Source organism: Haliotis cracherodii, unplaced genomic scaffold (genome assembly GCF_022045235.1).
Source record: "Haliotis cracherodii isolate W230 unplaced genomic scaffold, xgHalCrac1.p SCAF_15, whole genome shotgun sequence".
NCBI classification, from domain to species: domain Eukaryota; kingdom Metazoa; phylum Mollusca; class Gastropoda; order Lepetellida; family Haliotidae; genus Haliotis; species Haliotis cracherodii.
The window spans coordinates 22,121,304-22,141,305 of record NW_027266270.1 but is presented as its reverse complement, the minus strand read 5'-3'; the positions used below and the strand labels follow the sequence as shown (position 1 = coordinate 22,141,305).

The 20,002-nt window shown below is 39.8% G+C and overlaps 1 protein-coding gene across 1 annotated transcript; it reads left to right on the top strand.

Moving 5' to 3' along the window:
* Positions 1–181: 181 nt before the first annotated feature.
* On the top strand, positions 182–17,613 carry LOC139462380 (apoptosis inhibitor 5-like). The gene is made up of 13 exons (XM_071244058.1): positions 182–319; positions 1,427–1,588; positions 3,031–3,196; positions 3,904–4,064; positions 5,681–5,821; positions 6,305–6,370; positions 7,265–7,459; positions 8,642–8,820; positions 9,911–10,004; positions 10,645–10,764; positions 13,718–13,761; positions 14,636–14,766; positions 15,203–17,613. The coding sequence occupies exons 1-13, from the start codon at positions 251–253 to the stop codon at positions 15,298–15,300; spliced, it is 1,626 nt and encodes a 541-aa protein (XP_071100159.1). The 5' UTR covers positions 182–250; the 3' UTR covers positions 15,301–17,613.
* Positions 17,614–20,002: the final 2,389 nt, after the last annotated feature.

Here is a 20,002-nt window from a genome sequence, read left to right as displayed (position 1 = left end):
TTGTATGATCTGATTTTATCTTGAAAATTTAACGCTATATCGAGTGAATGTTTTTTTCTTTCTCCTGTCTAGTGTTATTTATAAACCGTACAAACATGTGCGCGTATAAACAGTGGAACCAGTTAACCCATAACATCGGAAGTTAAAAGGGACCAATTTTGTGACTTCCTGTGCGCATTCGGCACGCATGATTTTTTGACGCGTTGAGACAAATTCGTAGTAATAACGTGTACTAATTTAAAAGTTCAAAATGGTATCGGTCGAAGAACTGTATAAGAATTTTGGGGTATTAGCAGATGCTAAAGATAAAGCCGGAGAGGTAAATATCCTGAGCTTTTGTAATTTTTCTTCATGCGAGTGATGAAGAAGCCACGAGTGCTCACCATCGCTTTTGTTTTCATTTTGCTTATCTTTGGAAGAAAACAACATCTTCTACCGTTAGCTTTATACCTTCTTGTTGGTGGATTTCGGTAGGAAACACTGTTAGATACTCATTTTGATAACTGTCATACCATTATCAGTTAGATAACGCTGAAGGGGTCAGAAAACGTACACCGTTATGGGTAACAACTTCTGGTTTACTCTAATACTCTGGAGGGGTCGTTGTCGGTATTATAGATATGTACCCTTTTTTTGGCTATGGTACATATCTGTAGTACCTGTGCCGAAAACGACCCCTTCAGCTCAGATAACACAAGATGCATCATGCACAAGACAAGCTTTGAAAAGATTCTCTCTTAGGGAATACTATCTTGTTGTCTAATATGTCCTGTGCTTTGAACACGTACTCTAAGAGTGACAACATAATTACATCGTAAAGCACCATCTCAAGAAATAAAAATGAATGCAACTCCATTCTTATACTTTGGACCATGAAGCTTCTTATTCAACTCTTTCATGCATTTTTATCCAGAAATTTAGCTTGGTTAGATTAATTTAAATTTATTACACATGCTTGGCTCAGCAAATATTCTGTAGCATTGTCCTGTATAGTGTTGGCTACCTGAAGAAATGGTTGAACCCTAGAATAAACACAAAGCCTTATAAGATTAGCCATCTGTGTTGTCAGGTGCTAAGATTGATTATATGTGTTACCAAGTGCTGAGAATAATTATATATGTTATTAGTTGCTAAGACTGATCATCTGTGTTATTAGATGCTAACATTGATCATCTGTGTTATCAGGTGCTCAAATTAATCACCTGTAATCAGGTGCTAGGATTGATCACCTATGTTATCAAGTGCTAGGATTGATCAAATCAATTAAATGGAACACCATTTCCTTCTCTCCTGTAAATGTAGTGCAGGACCATGCTATTTTAAGAAAGGTCGACTTGTTCAGTTCCATGTTGTCACCATGCGTTCAATGACATACATGTGCTTGTACACTGCACATATTGTAGCCCTGTCATTGTGTTGTTTGCAGCACACCACAGAGTACATGTCTTTCCTGGATGCAGTCAAGGGTACAGCTGGAGAGAAGAGATTGGCGTCACAGTTCATTGCTAGATTCTTCAAATACTTCCCGGGTCTTTCTCCAAAAGCAATCAATGCACTGTTTGATTTGTGTGAAGATAGTGATGTCAATGTAAGTCTGTATGCCCAGTGTGACTGACTCCTAGACGACAGCAGTGGAGCTCGAGATAAGCTTTTGGTGTTGTGGGTATTTTACCCATGCATTTTAAAATCGTTGGGTATCAGTAATTCTATCTGGGTATTCAAATTTCTGTTACCCACTAGTTGTTACACATGTGGATATTTAAGTTAAATATTTAAAAACGCTATTCATCTAGTCCCAGCAAACTGGTGTCGTGTGGGTTCGAGAGCTTTATAGGACTCAAAAATTCCACGATACTTCCATAAGAAAGTGTGATGGCAAATGATTATGATGTAACTGTCATAGTGGAGTTAGGCAAGGTTGACGGAATGCCCGTTTATAATTTTTAAAATAAGTTGCTTATTTGCTAATCGAATATGCAGGGTTACTTCACAATATTTTGATGATACGCAAAAGTTTAATTTTTGTAGCGTATCTGTAATGTTCGTTGCGTATTTGATACGCTTGGATTTTATTTTACTGTGTATTTCTGCATTTCTGATGCGTATTTTTACGCAGATACGCAACCTATCTGGAGCTCTGAGCAGGTATTGCTTTAGTGTCAACAATAGCCATATATCATGTTCACACATGTTTTGTTTGTTTGTTTGTTGTTTAACACCGCACTCAGCAATATTCCAGCTAAATGACAGTGGTCTGTAAATAATCAAGCCTGGACCAGACAACACAGTGATTGACATCATGATCATTGTAACAGTTCTTAATTTGGTGGTTTTAGCTTATTCCACGTACCTGGTTGATGTTCCATGCTATTCATGATGTAACCATGAGATGCAACACTTCATGATTTTTGATGGATTTATTACTGAGATCCGTCATCGTTGGCCAAGTAAAAAACATTGTTAGGATTCAGACAAGCATAACACATCGTCGCAAACATACACTTTCACTTGACAAGTTCAATGTGTAACGCAATCGTTTTCGCAAATCCTGCACATTTCACCGCATCGCATTCTTCAAATCGTAACATGTGCTCCTCCCCACTTCTGTTCAAAGGGACATAACTTGTCCTCGCACACCTCTAATAATAAAATACCCATTGCTATATCATAACACTAAATGAATCATTAAATCTCCCAACATTACAATCATTGAACCATGCAAACTGGAATATTGCTCACTGCGGCGTAAAACAACAAACCAACCAACTTGTTTGATCAGTACACACATTATAACATTTGAGATTGCCCATGAACTTTGTGGTGTTTACATGGTGAATGACGAGTCGATATGACATTACTCAAACTTCCTTATTATTTTTTGCTAGTAATGATTGTTTGACATGTTCACTGATCATGCTGATATGACAGTTGATACAATATACCAAAGCTTCATTGTAATTGTGATGTCCCCACGACTACACTATGTGTTTTGAGTCTGTCTCCAGTGGTTTGTCATGTTTTTTTGCACAGATCAGAAAGCAGGCCATCAAAGATTTGCCGTCCCTGTGTAAAGTAAGCCCTGAGCATGTTCCAAAGATAGCGGAGGCTCTCACTCAGCTGTTGGCATGTGAAGATTCAGCTGAGCTGAGCAATGTACAGACATCCCTCTACAGCCTCTTCTCCATCAATACAAAAGGTTTGTAATAAACAAGTTGATCATCCATACTATCTTGTTATTAGTTGGACATGGACATGTTCATCCAGCGCTCCAGATAGAAGCCATATCGGCGTATTGTATAAATGAAAGCTAGGCAAATACAGACTGACTGCAAATTACAACCTTATCAAATACGCAGACAAACAATACTAGGTGTTCTCCTGATTAATTGTTACCATACCTTGTATATTTGTTCTCAAAATCTTTCTTCAAAACATCTTTGAATACATTAAATTACCTTCCATTTAAACACGAAATATGTCAGTTCATTAATGTCACATTTTTAGATTTGTTTCTACGTCCATGCTCATGATGATATTGATGAGTTGTACACCTAATATCTAATGAATATGTAACATTTTATTTTCAAAACCTTTATTATATAAATGGATGATGCAGATGTCTTGATTTGTATCGTGTATGAAAGAAGAACATCACATGCATTTGAATGATCCTATTGTATTTGATATCTCCACATTGCAATATATTTTATCTAGTTTAGACATGTAAGACCAAGACTAACATGATATTGATATGATCATCCAAATTAGTCATAAGGATATTAATGCCAAACAATATGAAGCCGTACTTGACTAAGTCTGAAAATGTATAAACATTAATGACAAACCTTTCCTTCTACCATGTGAAGCAAGGTAATCATGCTTTTGTTTTTTGTGACTGTGCAGGTACCTTGGAGGGTCTCTTCAGTCAGATTCTAGCCGACCATGAGGAGGACGATGTTGTGAGAGATCGAGCAATCAAGTTCCTGGTGCTGAAACTGAAGACGCTGGGAGAAGAGGCGATGGACAAACAGGCAGAGGAGTTCATCATGACACAGTCAAAGAAGGTAGGACTCGTGTCTGTTGTAGCACTGGGCAGGGTCTACTTGTGAGAGCTGTGACTGACAATAGGAGGAGAGTGTAGCACTGGGAGGGGTCTACTTGTGAGAGGTGTGACTGACAATAGGAGGAGAGTGTAGCACTGGGAGGGGTCTACTTGTGAGAGGTGTGACTGACAAGAGGAGGAGAGTGTAGCACAGGGCGGGGTCTACTTGTGAGAGCTGTGACTGACAATAGGAGGAGAGTGTAGCACTGAGGGGTCTACTTGTGAGAGCTGTGACTGACAATAGGAGGAGAGTGTAGCACTGGGAGGGGTCTTCTTGTGAGAGCTGTGTCTGACAATAGGAGGAGAGTGTAGCACTGGGAGCGGTCTACTTGTGAGAGGTGTGACTGACAATAGGAGGAGAGTGTAGCACTGGGTAGGGTCTACTTGTGAGTGCTGTGACTGACAAGACTGGAGAGTGTGGCACTGGACAGGGTCTACTTGTGAGAGGTGTGACTGACAAGAGGAGGAGAGTGTAGCACTGGGAGGGGTTTTCTTGTGAGAGCTGTGACTGACAATAGGAGGAGAGTGTAGCACTGGGCGGGGTCTACTTGTGAGAGATGTGACTGACAATAGGAGGAGAGTATAGCACTTGGAGGGGTCTACTTGTGAGAGATGTGACTGACAATAGGAGGAGAGTGTAGCACTGGGAGGGGTCTACTTGTGAGAGGTGTGACTAACAAGAGGAGGAGAGTGTAGCACTGGGCGGGGTCTACTTGTGAGAGCTGTGACTGACAATAGGAGGAGAGTGAAGCACTGGGAGGGGTCTACTTGTGAGAGCTGTGACTGACAATAGGAGGAGAGTGAAGCACTGGGAGGGGTCTACTTGTGAGAGCTGTGACTGACAATAGGAGGAAAGTGTAGCACTGGGAGGGGTCTACTTGTGAGAGATGTGACTGACAAGAGAAGGAGAGTGTAGCACTGGGAGGGGTCTACTAGTGAGAGGGATGTCTGACAACAGGGAAGATAACTTGTGACATTTATCAATGCATTGATTACAATTTGAGATTTGGTATCCATTTGAAGTCATTTGTCATTTGGTTTGATGTGAAGTCATTGAAGCTGATTTATGAACTATTGTAGCTGCAATGGATGCTAAACTCATTTTGAGCTGTTGCACAAGGATTCCAAGGTGCCTCCAACGTGAATATTTACTCATGATATTGCTGGCTGCAACATTAAACATTCATTGACACATTTCTTCTGTTGTACCTTGTTTTGACATATAGAAGCCCTTTGGGGATTGCAGGTTAGAATTAGCCCCAAGCTATCATCCTGGTCGTAAAAGATGGTCAGGCTTGTTGTTTGGTTGATGGCATGTCATCAAACTCCTTCCGTGATATGGATCAATGCTCATAATATCAATCTCCGGATTGTCTGGTCCAGACTTGATAATGCACATCCTGCCATCATATAGCTGGAATATCAACAAACAAGACATATGGAGTAAATCCTCTGTATTATTGAAAGTTTCCGTTAGATATCCTTATAGTCACCATTCTATCTGTCTGTTTAGAGTTAGGCCTGAATCAGTCCTGATATGTTTCCTGAGTAGGACAGTATTTGCTATTTTGCCTGCAGGTACTGGATGATGTGACGAAGGATGAATTCATAGCGGTGATGGACATCCTGCGGAACCTGCGGGTGATGAGCACAGTCCAGGGCAGGCAGCAGCTGGTGGACATCGTCACGGAGCAGGCGGAGCTCGGACAAGCGTTGGAAGTAGGCAGCACATCATACATATCAAGATATGATACCTCTATGGACAACAACTTCTTTATTCTTTGACGTTTCATGGGTACCTCTTGCTCCTTTGTCAGTTGAATTATTCATTGATTTTCTCTTATGTCCCCACTGAATTCTGAGATTCCTGATGAATAATTCACCTGATGAAGGGGCAAGAAGCCCTGAAGCATCATTACAAACAATAAAGAAGTTATCCATAAAGGTTTCATGTCATGTCCTTCCAACTTATAAATGCCTGTTAAAGACTGCATATACTTTTATACTTAAACACTGCAACAGCACGCCAGTCTCCACAACATTCGTGCTACTTGCTCTTGTTTTTATGAAAAAAAGTTGTCATTTTCAGAAAGATGTTCTTACTTGAATTAATCTGTGGACATACAAGTGAGTTTGTGTCAAGTTACTTTGAATGCCTTTGTGTTTGTTCCTGGTGTGTTATGGCTGTATTTGGACTTGCAGGTGACCGACACAGATTGTGTAGACCGACTGATGCAGTGTGTCCGAACTGCCATCCCCCTGTTCTCTGTAAGTACATGTCCTCCCTCCCAACTGTAGACTTGGTTCCAGGTGTTCAGCATCCAGGGTGTTTAGCTTCTGAATACATTGTTATCTTATAAACATAATAAAAACTACAAACGGGGCGAATTTTAGAACTTGTTTTAAGATGGAACTACTGATGCCTAGGTCTAGTTGATAGAGCATCTGTCTGGAGAGTGGAAGGTCCATGGTTCAATCCCCTGGCTGCATCATACAAAAAGATATAAAAGATGGTACTTGTTGTTACCCTGCCTGGAGCTCAGCATTAAAACGATAAAACAAGGACTGGTCGGTTTGGAGTCCATGTTAAGTGTCTGAGTTGGGGCATTTGTGAAACTGTGGCCTGGTATCTCAGTGGCCCAGAACTATGAAACTGGCATCAGTCTGGACTAGAAAAAGCAGCCACATGCATGTACGTCGCTATAAAAGTGAAATAATCTTGAACATGACGTTAAACCCCATTTCAGCTCACCTTTGAATAGAGGTTGGGGTATTTCTATTAGACCAGGGTCTATATCTCATAGCAAGGCAAACGCATGACATAACTGTTCTTGATGTAGGCTTTATATAGAAGTGATAAATTGTTGCGTTAAACTAATAAGTGGAAACAAAGTGTTCATCAATAGGATTTAACATGTTTAAGGTTTTGAAAACAATGTGAAATTGAAACTAATGTGAGCTTGTTGGAAATATGAACTTAGTTGAAATTGGTATTGTTTTCATGAATCCTCATGACTATTAGTGAGTGAGTGAGTATGGTTTTATTCAGCTTTTGGAAATTATTGAGCAATATCACAGTGGGGGGCACCAGAAAAGGACTTCACACATTGTACCTATCATGTATTAAGTATTGAGATGAGATGCATGTTTTTTATATTACAGAAAAATGTTCATTCCAAAGCTTTTGTTGGCTACATCTGTGACAATGTGCTGCCATCCTTGTCAAGCCTGGCCAGTCCTGAGCAAGATGTCAACATTCAGCTGGAAATGCTCAAACTATTTGCAGAAATCTCAGAGTTCAGTGGGGATATAGAGAAAACCGATGAACGACTAGAAAAGGTGTTTGACAGGTTACTGGTGAGTGTTTGTTTATTGGTGAAAAAAACAGGGTTTTTTTCAAGTTCTTGGTTACATTATTTCAGATGTTTTTTTAACATTGCATTTATAGAGATTATTACGAGCATGGAATCATACTGATTTTACAAACTGAGTGTCAGAATTCTTGTATTTCCCAAGTGAGTATGAGGGTAATACACTCATTTTGTAAAATCAGTATGACACACATGCGAGTGAAAAAAATTCTTTATTGTCCATTATTTCTTAATCCTTTTGAGCTCCCCATTAGAAAAATGTACTGATCATGACCAATACTCTTATCACATAGGACAGATCAGTATTCACTCTTGTAGGACTTGCTTTGACAAGTAGATGATTTGTTCATTCCTTTTTGTTTGGGGGGGATTTGTCATCTTCTGATCTGATCTCTTGTTTTTATTTTGTAAAAGTTAGGAAGGCCATTTGACTAACCAGAATCAAAATGTATCAGTGCTGTATAAATCTTTATTATTCCTGTCGTACTAACTATGGTACCTGTGGTTTAGCGGTAGAGCGTCCGCATGGAGAGTGGAAGGTCCGGGGTTCGATCGCCGGCCGTGTCATACCAAAAGATGTTAAAAGATAGTTCTTGTTGTTACCCTGTCTGGCATTAAGGGGCTATAACAAGAACTGGTCGGCTCAGAGTCCGTATACTGTGTCTGAGTGCGGTATACATGTTAAACTGCGGCATGGGGAAGCACTATAAATTGACATTAGTCTGGACTAGCACAAGCCACCACACACACGTGCATGCACGTTGCTATACGTGCAATAATCTTGGGCGCAACATTTAACCCAATTTCACCTCTCCTCACCCATGGAGATACAATTAGAGTCTTCAGCAACCCAGGCTGCTAATGAGATTGGGTGGCCAGGCCCACTGGATTGGTTGATCATGTAATCATATCCTAATTGCGTATATCTATGCTCATAATGTCTCTGGATTGTCAGGCCCAGACCTGTCTATTTACAGACTGAAATATATAGCTGAAATATTGCTGAGTGCGACGTTAAACAACAAACAAAGAAACTATAAAAAGCTACAGATGAGATTTTAGATTAACCATTGTTAACATGATTAAATAAATATTTACATGAAGAAAGGATAGGTATGTGTGGTACATTGTTCAGTAAGATTGTACACTTGTGAAATGTCTCTTCCAGGAATACATGCCATTACCACCATCAGAAGAAAACGACGAGCTGTCATCTAATGAGGAGCCCAAGCTCAAGTTCTCCTTTGTGGAATGTTTGATGTTTGCTTTCCATCAACTGGCCAGGAAGAGTCCCGAGTTCCTCACAGATGAAGGCAATGCAGAGAGGCTGAAAGATTTCAGGATAAGGTAGAGACATGTTTAATTGTAACATGACACCATTAGAGAATAACCAACACACTATGAGGAATTACAGATTGACTGTCTTGAGTGAACAAATGGTGAGGGACTTACTTCATTCGTTCATGATGAACATTATTCTATATATTACTTACTGTCATTCTAAGATTGAGACCTTGACCCAAACAGATACACACGTATTTGATATCGAATGATACTTTCAGTTCAGCCATTTGGTGAATATTCTGTCTTGGGTCACAGATTTGCTCAAAGCTAGGTTTGAAAAATATTGTTGGCTGTCAGACACTTTGTCAATCTCATTAAAATCAGATCTTAGTTTTCGCTACCGCTAAACAAAGATCTGAGGACATCCCATTACAGGTCCTTTCGCGAATTTTGACCGACCAATGAAATGACTGACAAGAAATCAATATTAGCCAATCAGAAGGCAGCTTTCTTGAGCTTTACGCCAATAGTTTCAAACTGGTGACTAAGCTCCGAAACATATTTTGACGTAGTCTCGATTTTAAAAATTAAAACTGATGAGAAGAACACTTTGGAATGGCTTACAGATGGCCTAGATTGTATGGGTATAGTCATAAAACCTGTAACTGTCGTTCAGAATACCCTCTGTTAAACATTTCGTGGTTGCATGGTTAGAAAACACATTCCGCCTGTCACTTTCATGATCTGGTAAGCAACGCTCTGATTAGTTGGAAGAAAGGTTGTACTGACGTGACCGTTAATGGGATGTCCTCAGATCTTTGTTTAGCGATAGCGAGAACAAAGATGTGATTTTAATGAGATTTGACACTTTGTTTGATAATATATAAATGTGCATAACAATTTTTCAGCAGTTTTCCCCACTTTTATATTTGTCAGATTTTGTGGGCTTGAGAGGTTGCTCACAGAACTTTCAGTGAAAACTTTGCAGGAAATAACTACATCCAGACATTCACATCATGCAATGATAGGACGTGTAACTTAGCCTACACTGTAACAGCTTAATGAGTATGGTGCAAGTCTTGTGGTCCATATAGATGATGATTATGACTGAGTCCATGTGATGAGCTGTACTGAGCCTGGTGTTGTTCTCCAGGTTACAGTACTTTGCCCGGGGTGTGCAGGTGTACATCAAGCAGCTGAGAGCAGCACTGCAGGGAAAGACTGGAGAGACGCTCAAGACAGAGGAGGTGAGTAGTGTCACAAGCTACACATGGCTTCTACAGTCTATTCTTGGAGGCCACAGGGCGCCTAGTCTGAGGCTCTGCAAATCGCTGTGCAGAGTGTTGTCCTTAAGGCGTGCCAGAAGCTTATGATGAAGGGTACAAATTATGATTTTGCCTTATTATAAGTCAGTTTTTACAGTTGAATGTCAAACTTGCTTCGTGTTTATCAGCAAGGATTACAACTTTAGATTCGAGTTACTTCCCTTTGTATAAGTAGTGCCATGTTGGAAAATGGCTGATTTTGACATTGTCGGCAATACTTTATTCATTTCTATTACATTGACTAATATTATTATGATTGGTTTAATGCGATTGCAGTAATATAACAACTATGCTATTGAATAATGTGAAGTACTTTTGCAATACTATCGCAATAGTGAAAATACCCCCCAATAGTCATCCGTATCTGTTACAATGGTTACAGCAAACATTTGCAACCTTCAACCCCCTTTACATGGTGGACACAGCATGGCATAACCTAAACAGTGTCCAAAGCAGCATTAAGCCGTCTCGCCCAGTGACCTTGATGACCACTGATGTGTATTCAACACATGTTAAGTTAACATTGTCTTTATTTCCCTACCTTTTTGTGTGATATTTACAGAACAAAATCAAGGTTGTGGCACTGAAGATTACCTCCAACATCAACACTCTGATCAAGGATCTGTTCCACAACCCACCATCTTACAAAGCTTGCATCACCCTCTCCTGGAGACCCATCACGGTAAGATCCATCAACTATGGCTGCGTACAGTGAAACCCTGTTTATCTGTACAATACAAACCCAGTGAAACCAAACAGATTGACAAGTCTCTGGATAAGTGAATCGCCATGAAGATGGAGTAATTAACATGATTAAATGTAGGGAACTGAATCATCCAGAAGGTAAAAGGTCCAGGACTAATTGGTTTTTGTCTGTACATGGGAAGTCCGAGTTCCAGAAGGTCCCCTGCAATCCGTGGGTGGTGCTCATATCAATATTTGATTTGTCCAGTCCAGACTTCATCATTGACAGGCCAATGCCTTAGAGCTGGAATATTGCTGAATGTAGCATTAAACAACACACTGTACATGTTGACCAGACGCTATGACAAACTGAGCGGTTGTTTATCTACCACAATATGCAGTGACCACCTCTGTAGTCGAGTACTACATCTTATTATCTTTGACGTGACGTTAAACCCCATTTCACCTCATCTCACAACATGCATTAACTGGTTATAGTTGTATGTCTTTGTTGCTGCATTCAGATAATGATGGTAGACTTGATAATATACTCACAAACTGAAAACGCATAACCATGTTTTCAAGCATCATGCATGATGTGTTTTGTGCTCAAGTCCACCTCAAAACACACCGAATGAGATTCAAACTCGAACAACAACTTTGTGTTTAATGCCCTCACCCCTAAATACACAGAATGACTTAATTTGATTTTTGTGGCCAAATATTACAAAAATTAGAGTATGCATTTTCAATGCGTTTCAGTATATCATGTGCCTTTGTCAGTTAGACAGAACGGTATTAACAGTAAAATGAAATACAAACCTTCAACAATACATATTGCAGTATGATCTAAATGAGTTGGTATATTGAGAAGATATGGAATTAAGTGTTTCCCTTTGGTTTATCAATAATGAAATATATTAACATCTCCCTCCCACAACTAATCTCATACATAGAGATTACTACACGAGTGTCTGTCAGATATCATTGATCTTACAACGAGTTGTTTCAAAACGTATCTAACGAGCGAAAGCGAGTTAGATACGCTTTGTAACAACGAGTTGTAAGATCAATGGTATCTGACAGGCACGAGTGCAGTAATCTGTTTCTTACACACCCTAAAATCGCACCTTTTTAGCATCGAACCGATGAATTTTGTCTATTCTCATGATTGCAGTAGCGCGTTAATACATAACACCTCTGTCATAAGTGACGTCATCCTATGTGCTGCTTACTACTCATAAATAATGTGACCCTACACAAAAAAGGTTTCCGTCATACCTGTGGATTATCAAGGCGATGATGAAAATGCATACTAGACAAAAACCAAAAACACGCTGGGTGCCAAGTTGAAAGTTTACACCTCAAAGAAATTACCAAATATGTACAACAATGTTTACTTCCGTATGACATCACTACCGGTGACCGACTTTTATAAAATGGCGTGTTCACTGACAACAGTACGCGGGATTTCCAGAGAAAGTTTTCGTTGATTGAGGGATCGTATACACATAAATGTGTCACGTAGGTAATCAGAAACATTCTGACAATCTGCGTACTGTTATTTGTTAACCATGTTTTCCAATATATCAAAGAGAATTAGTCAGAAATGCAGACAACTACCGTCATCGTTGTGTGTGATTTAGCGTCAGTCATGGCGTCACACAGGACGGAAACTTTTACGGCTTCTGTTGAATTTACCACATCATTGTATTGTATATTTGTGTAATTCCATAATTAGTGCAACGATACTCTTCCCATGAATATTCTCAAACGCGTGACGGAGCCAATGTATGCAACAATTAGTCGAAAGTACCTCTAAAAATGCTACACAGTGTAAAATCTGAATTTTGCTTTGTTTACATTTCAGCAAGTACAGTTTTCCGAGCACAGTTTTCGTTTCCATACCTAATTTATTTCGCATGATTTCATCTAGATAATTTGCATTGGTGACAAAGACCATTTATCCGTTGTTTCGAAAATGTATGAGGAATTCAGGGATGCATGTATAGCAGCTGAGTTTGAAATATACCTGATCGAATAGGCGTCTCATAACCGGCATTTTGTAAACAATCCAATATGGCGGAACGTACACTTCGGCGTTCGTATATGCGTATTTTCCAAAACATTCTAAACGATTCTAGGCTTATCAGCGACGTTTTAGAATTGTCATTAGTGATGTGATACCCGTGATCACTATAATATGCTATTTTTCTACTTTAAGTATTCGAGTTAATATCCGATATTTAGATTTCTAAACACACAGTAAATATTTATATAACGCCGTGATTTGGCGCGATTTACAATGTACCTAACTTTCAGTCACTTTCAGTAATTTTGAATTGCCTAAAATGACAGTAAATGATAAACAGAAGGGGGAATTCAAAACTGTGAAGATTCTGCGTGATGTATTGTGAATTTTATTCGATTTCGAAGTGAGGGTGGAAGAGAAGGGACATATGTGTCGCTGTGGCATCCAGGGGGTTTACACTCTGAAAAAACGATAATGTTGCCATAACAACAGACAATGTAACTAATAATAATAACAAACAAACTCGCAGACGAAGACGAGTTTGTTTATTTTTATTATTAATTACACGGTCTTGCTGTTCAATACAGACGTAGGTGAACATTCGACTGAAGCACAAGCTACTTATGAATGACTTACACCCAGGAAAGTGGTCCGTCATCATCTGACCCCAGGTCATCACCATGGAGTAGCCAATCACGGGCCTGGAATTTGATCTCACACATATGTTTGATACCAGTTATCTCAAATGGGTTTCTCACACACAGGTGTGTAAGAAAATACCATTTCAAGTACGTACTGCTATTTGTCACTGTGTTTCCTCCCTTGTCTAAATGTTTTTTCACTTTCTATATACAGGCTAGGATGTTATTGATGTTTGTATTTGTGTGTGTGTGTAATTGAGATTGTGGTTGATCAACAGAAAGCAGCTCCTGCAACTACAAACGCCGCCAATGGAGCTGCAGGGTGAGTCCTTGATTATAACTAAAGTAGTGGACTAGGGTTTCCCTTCAAAAATAAAAATGCCCCATGAAGATCCAGGTTAGAATTAGTCTTCAGGGACCCATGCTTGTTGTAATAGGCGACAAATGGGATCGGGTGGTCAGGCTCGCTGACTTGGTTGATGCATGTCTTCGATCCCAATTGCGTGGATCGATGCTCATAATGTCAATCACTGGATTGTCTGATCCAGACTCGATTATTTACAGACCGCTGTCATATAGCTGGAATATTGCTGAGTGCGGCGTTAAACAACAAACCAAACCAAACCAAACCAAACCCTTCAAAAATTAAATGTCCCATGAAGATCCAGGTTAGAATTAGTCTTCAGGGACCCATGCTTGTTGTAAGAGGCATCAAATTGGATCGGGTGGTCAGGTTTGCCAACTTGGTTGATGCGTGTCATCGTATCCCAGTTGTGTAGATCATGCTCATGATGTCAATCATTGGATTGCCTTGTCCAGACTCGATTATTTACGGATTGCCATATAGCTGGAATATTTACTGACTGTGGCGTTTGCAACAAGCAAGAATCAATACATCAATAACCTCTTGCATTGTTTTGTTTCTGCTTGATTCATGCAATTGTGAAAGTTTTGTCTATGGAAACACTAAAACATTCATCATCTGAATCAATTAAGTTTCCATGGAAATACAATGTGGTAAAAGCATGATAGATTAACTAACAAGAATTGCATTGTTTAATGATCAGGCACAACCATAAAGAACTTTGTGTCGTGATACTGATGTAAACTGCGGTAAGTGAGAGGACTGTGTTCCCAGAGATTGCTCCCAGAATGTTCCCCAATTTGTGTTTCATGTCTGTCCTTTGATGTTGCAGCCAGAAGAGAATCACTCCAATCACATTTGACTCGGATGGGTCGGGAGGAAAGAAAGTGAACAAACAGGGGAGACAACTCTACTCTCCTCCTGGTGGAAAGTTCAGCGAAAAAGCTGGTACCTTCCCACAAGGTAATTGTGACTGATGGCTAAAAGTGTAATGATAGTACATTTTGCTTTGTGGAGGATTTACTTCAAATATGGCTTCTTTACTAGTTATCATGGTTTATTTACTGTAGGTTAATTATTTCTTTGTGTCTTGATTATTAGAAGAAACTATAAATTAATATAGGCGTTAGAAATTGACACTAGTCCTGTAATCCTTGGCAAACTTCCCAGTAGGTAAGGTATCATAAGGACTAGTAGATATTTGCCGTTTTTGGTATATGTTTCATTATAAGGACCAGTGGACTAAAAATGTTATCTGACATCCAGCAGTAAAGATGCTTCTTACAGTAATATATTGATTCAAACCCAACATTCTTATGAGAAAACACGACAAGAAGACAATACATCCTGTATTAATTTTTGTCCTTGCGATTATTCTGTCTCTCTATTATTACTTCAGGTCAAGGAGGCCCAGGGGGTCAGGGCGGCCGAGGTCGTGGACGAGGATCATACAGAGGCTTTAACCGAGGTCGTGGCCGTGGTTACAGACGGTGGTGAGACGACGAGGGATGTGATGGAGAAGACAGATGTGAAGTCATGTGAAACAGCCACACAGATCTCCTCCTCACTTATGTATTACATGACATATTACAGTGAATTACAGTTTTTCAACAGGAATTTCACAGCCATTGCCCAATACATGTTAGAGCTTGGGACGCCAAGGCAGCAGGGTGGGACGGAAGATGAAACTCTTCGAATGTTTGTCTTATGTCTATTTCAGCAGTATTGATCAGGACGATCTTGTTTAGATTCATCATGCCTATGATGCTGAAAGAATGTCACTGTAAGACCTATTAGAAATGAAGAAAGAAATTGATGTGCCTGTTTCAATGAATATTAGTATGAGAAATATTAAGATATAAATTGGTCTTGCAGTTTTACTATGTAATCATGAGAAATGTTTTTCATCATGAAATGACCATTTTCATGCAGCTCTGTCTGTAACGATGAGAGATGGGACTTGACTTCAAATTATATTAATCCAGAACAGACACTGAACAATAATCCATCTTTAAGGCCAGCTGTGTTGGTTCTGTCAAGTTGACGTATTTCTCAACTGCAGTCAGGTCAGTTAACGTTACTTAAACAATACGGTGAAAATTGCCATTTTGTTGATTGTAGTTTGAGTGAGAACAGATTCTTTGATGTATTTCTTCAGTTGTATTTATAGTGTTTCCTTGGCAATGGGGCTTGTTGCCTGGGAGATATAGATCCAGTACCCGCATGCATCCAGGTCAGGACAATAGCAGATTGTTCTATAATCAAAGACCATTATGTCCATTGATAAATAAATCAACCCAATTGTATGTTGAGAATGCTCATTGAAATTGTTACAAAACTTTGATCACTGTTTTTGTACAGTATATATTGTCCTTTCACAATAATTCAAACATCTGACTTTATTGAATCACTATCATGTTTATGGTTGAGATCGTTTATGCTTTAAGATTTTGTCATGACACTAAAGCGTAGGTATTGATGGAGTAAGAGTCAAGTTTGTGAGACTCTTTATGCACATAAGGTTACATTGGTAAATGGAGCCTCTCTGACATGAAGCTGTGCAGAAACAGTTTCATATGTGTGAGAATACCTTGAGCATCGGTGAATGTGCTGAATTGGTGAAGGTACCCTGATGAGACAGTTTACAACCCCTGACCACCATTGACCAGCAGGGCCCTTGTTTTGCCTGTCTCCACTTACTAACTCTGGACCCCTGGTGCTGTGGAACCGTGTCGACATGGTCAGCTGGAAGGTAGGGTGGTATGGCTACAGTCACTCAATAGTCTGTCACAGAGACCCAGGGCATCATGCTTGATACGTGAAAACTGACTAGTTTGTTGTTTTACACCCCTTTCAGCAGTATTACAGCTATATTCTGCGGCCTGTTAATCATCAGCCTGGGCCCATTCCACAAAGCGATCATGGTGCTATGACTATCGTAAGCCTTTAGAAAAGGATGGCCGTTACGATCATGTTGGCTCTAAGAACGCATTGTGGACCATGCAAATCAATGACTTGCAACATGAGGGATGTACGATACCGTTGGGGCACAGTCAGCCAGGTCACAAACCACATGACTGCTTGATCACCTGGTCAACTTTAACAGCCTTTCTTATGATCAGCATAGGAGTGCCTTTGGTTAGAGGTTACAAGCAGTGTTTTTGTAGCTTACCTGAAGTGAAAGGTATTGAATTTGTTCTGACATGCTCTTGTCTTCCATCCTGAAATGAAACTTGTATGATCTGAGCAGTAGAGTTTTAGAAATTGTAGAATGGGGCCGAATGGATGATTACAACACCATACTTGTGAAGAACAGAGTTAGGATCAGGCTGTTGCTGGCTGTTGTGTGTCAGTGTGCCCAGACAACGTAGATTGTTCATGCTTTATAACACTTTCAGAACTGCATCACTTATCAGTTGAATACTTCCCTTATTCAAAACAACTTCAGCCCAATTCCACTCCACATTAGGTAGCCTTGTCATTGAGATGCCGCAATTTGCTATGCAGAGTTGTGTCCCTTAGGCATCCCATAAACCTAGGACCATGAGCTTCAATCCCAGATTTGTCCTGAATATGTATCTAAGTTTGTACCACACCTTTGATCCTGGGTTCAAACACTTGCATCGGTTCGGACTTTCCTCCCACATTAAGCTGATGTCCCATGATAATACTGTTCAAAGCGACGTCAACCCAACCCAGCTCAATCACTCACTCACTCTCACATCTATCTGACATGATATAACTAAAGTACTGTTCAAAGCAACATTAACAACTGACTCACTTATTTGTCTCCATGAAGCAAGTGACCCATATTTTTCAGATTATGAAGCAAATTTTTTTGTTAAAGACCCTGGTATTCGATGAACTCGCAACACACAGCTCTAAAGAACAGGTTTGATGCTTGAGACCAAGTATTCCTTGGCAAGACATGGTAGTATGACTCTGTGACAGAACTGTTCAGTGACTGGAGCCTGATCATGTGACTGTTTAACCCAGTAAGACCTGGTTAACTCTACATCAGACAATGTAACCTTTATGGTACAAATACAGCACTGAGGCCTCCTATCAACACTCTTGTCTCAAACTGCAGATAACTGGATATATTTGAGTGTTGCTGATGCTTGAGTTAACAGGTATCACTGCACAGTATGATCTAAATGCATGTAAATGTCTCCTATTAACACTGCAGATGTTCCATAAGAGCTGGGAATGAGTATATACTTTTCTCAACTTTGTACTTGCTCTGTTTTCTCACGGAGGCATCATGTTCGGAAAGACAGTCAGGTAAGAGTTCCTTGTGCTCAGGTTGGTGGTGTGTAAACCCTACTCCGTATGTAAGTACAAGCTGTTAGAACATGTCATCTGAACCTGATCGGGATGCTGTAGTACCAGCCTAGGAAGGTAGGTGTGGTTCGAGAGACTCAAAGACGAACACCACTGACGACGCAAGGAGTGTAATTAGCTTTATCGTTAGTCTCAATATTAATATTTCTAGAAATGTTTTGACGTTTTCAAACGTATCAATTATTTTTTTGTGTTTATGGCATTTCTACAGTTTTACACGATATATACAAACTGTCCCTCAACGAAGACTATTAATGTGTTCAACCTTATCCTACCAAAGCTGATACTGATCTTGCGTACCTGAATGAACTGCCATCACGGTTATGTAAGACTGAGGTAAGAACCGCTCTTACATAGACAGGTTTGTGTTCTGTTGATGTCATTCCTGTCATCAAATGGAATGATATATCTTCCTGTTTCTTTTTGGTGACACCGGAATTCCTGTCAGAACATAAATCAGATTACTAAATACTAATTTTCGGGACATGGTTGTAATGAGAACAATGAAAATGCAAATGGCAAATCTTCACATAAGTTAAGGCAATTATTTGTGTTTTTCACTGTTAGCTCAGTATATCATGTGCCCACCTCCAGTCTCCAGCCTTATGTCTGCCTTCTGTGCACGGAATCAAGAGTAACCAGGTATTGTTAGATTGTATGTACCAGATCAGCTGGAAATAGTGTACTAAAATGACTTGCTAGGACTGCACTGTTACCGAGCCTAGTGCCTCTCTAAGGTGATTGTAGACTCCAGTATGAGACTGGTTAGACAAGGTAATGTTTCTAGTGGCCACATCAGGACCAAACTCTGGAGGAGGAGGAGGAGCAGCTCCAGGTTTGTGTGGGTGGTGGCTGATGAATTTTGCACCATGCCTGTCATTATCATTTAACCACGTGTTCCATGTTATGGTCATTTCTTAAACTCGAGATGAAGCAAAGCCTTGACGTCTAATGTAATTTCGTAAATAATGTCAGTTTTGTTCACCATCATCCTATGACATGGAGGTTGTATCAAGGCAGAACCTGGTGGGTTTACAAGATGACCTGTCATTCCATCAAAAGCTTGACCAAATATTCTTGGAATTCAGCAAGATTCTCAGGAACAGGTGAAGGTATCGAAGATATGGATCTGTTTACAGCAGAAAGTTTCATCCTTTACAACGAATCCTGCTGCTGCTGCTGCTGCTGCTATGAGGGATAAGGTGTTGACTCCATGTTTCTATCCTCATGCTGACTCAGCAAGAACATGACAGTGGCCTGTTAATAGGCCTTTGACAGCACAAACAAGGCTGGCACTTTCCATTCATATCGCTGCCTGTGTAATGTACTTTTTATGTGGGAATACACGTTTTACATGGGTAAATTGATGTTGAATGCTTTGCTTCATCAGATATTAGGAAGTGACATTTTAACCTTCATTATTGCATTGTATATTAGAACATTGTCAATATAACATTGAGTAAACCTATCGTTTTAGAAATGTGCATATGTTTTGTATTTTGTTATGTTTCCCTTTGCTTGTAGACATTGTTTGCTCTGTACAAAAGTCATCTCTTGATCATAAAATATGAAGAATTAAGATCAGTTTTATTGTTTTTGCTATGGACACGACTGTATGGTACAGTCTCAAAATGTGCTGTCAGAACCCTTGGCAATTGTGGGTCAGAGTTGTCTCCAGTACCTGGTGTTAAGAGGAAACTGTGGAGACTCTGTGTTTGTTTGTTTGTTGTTTAACGCTACACTGAGCAATATTCCAGCTATATGACAGAGATCTGTAAATAATCGAGTCTGGACCAGACAATCCAGCGGTTGATATCACGAGCATTGATCCATGCAATTGGGATCGATGACATGC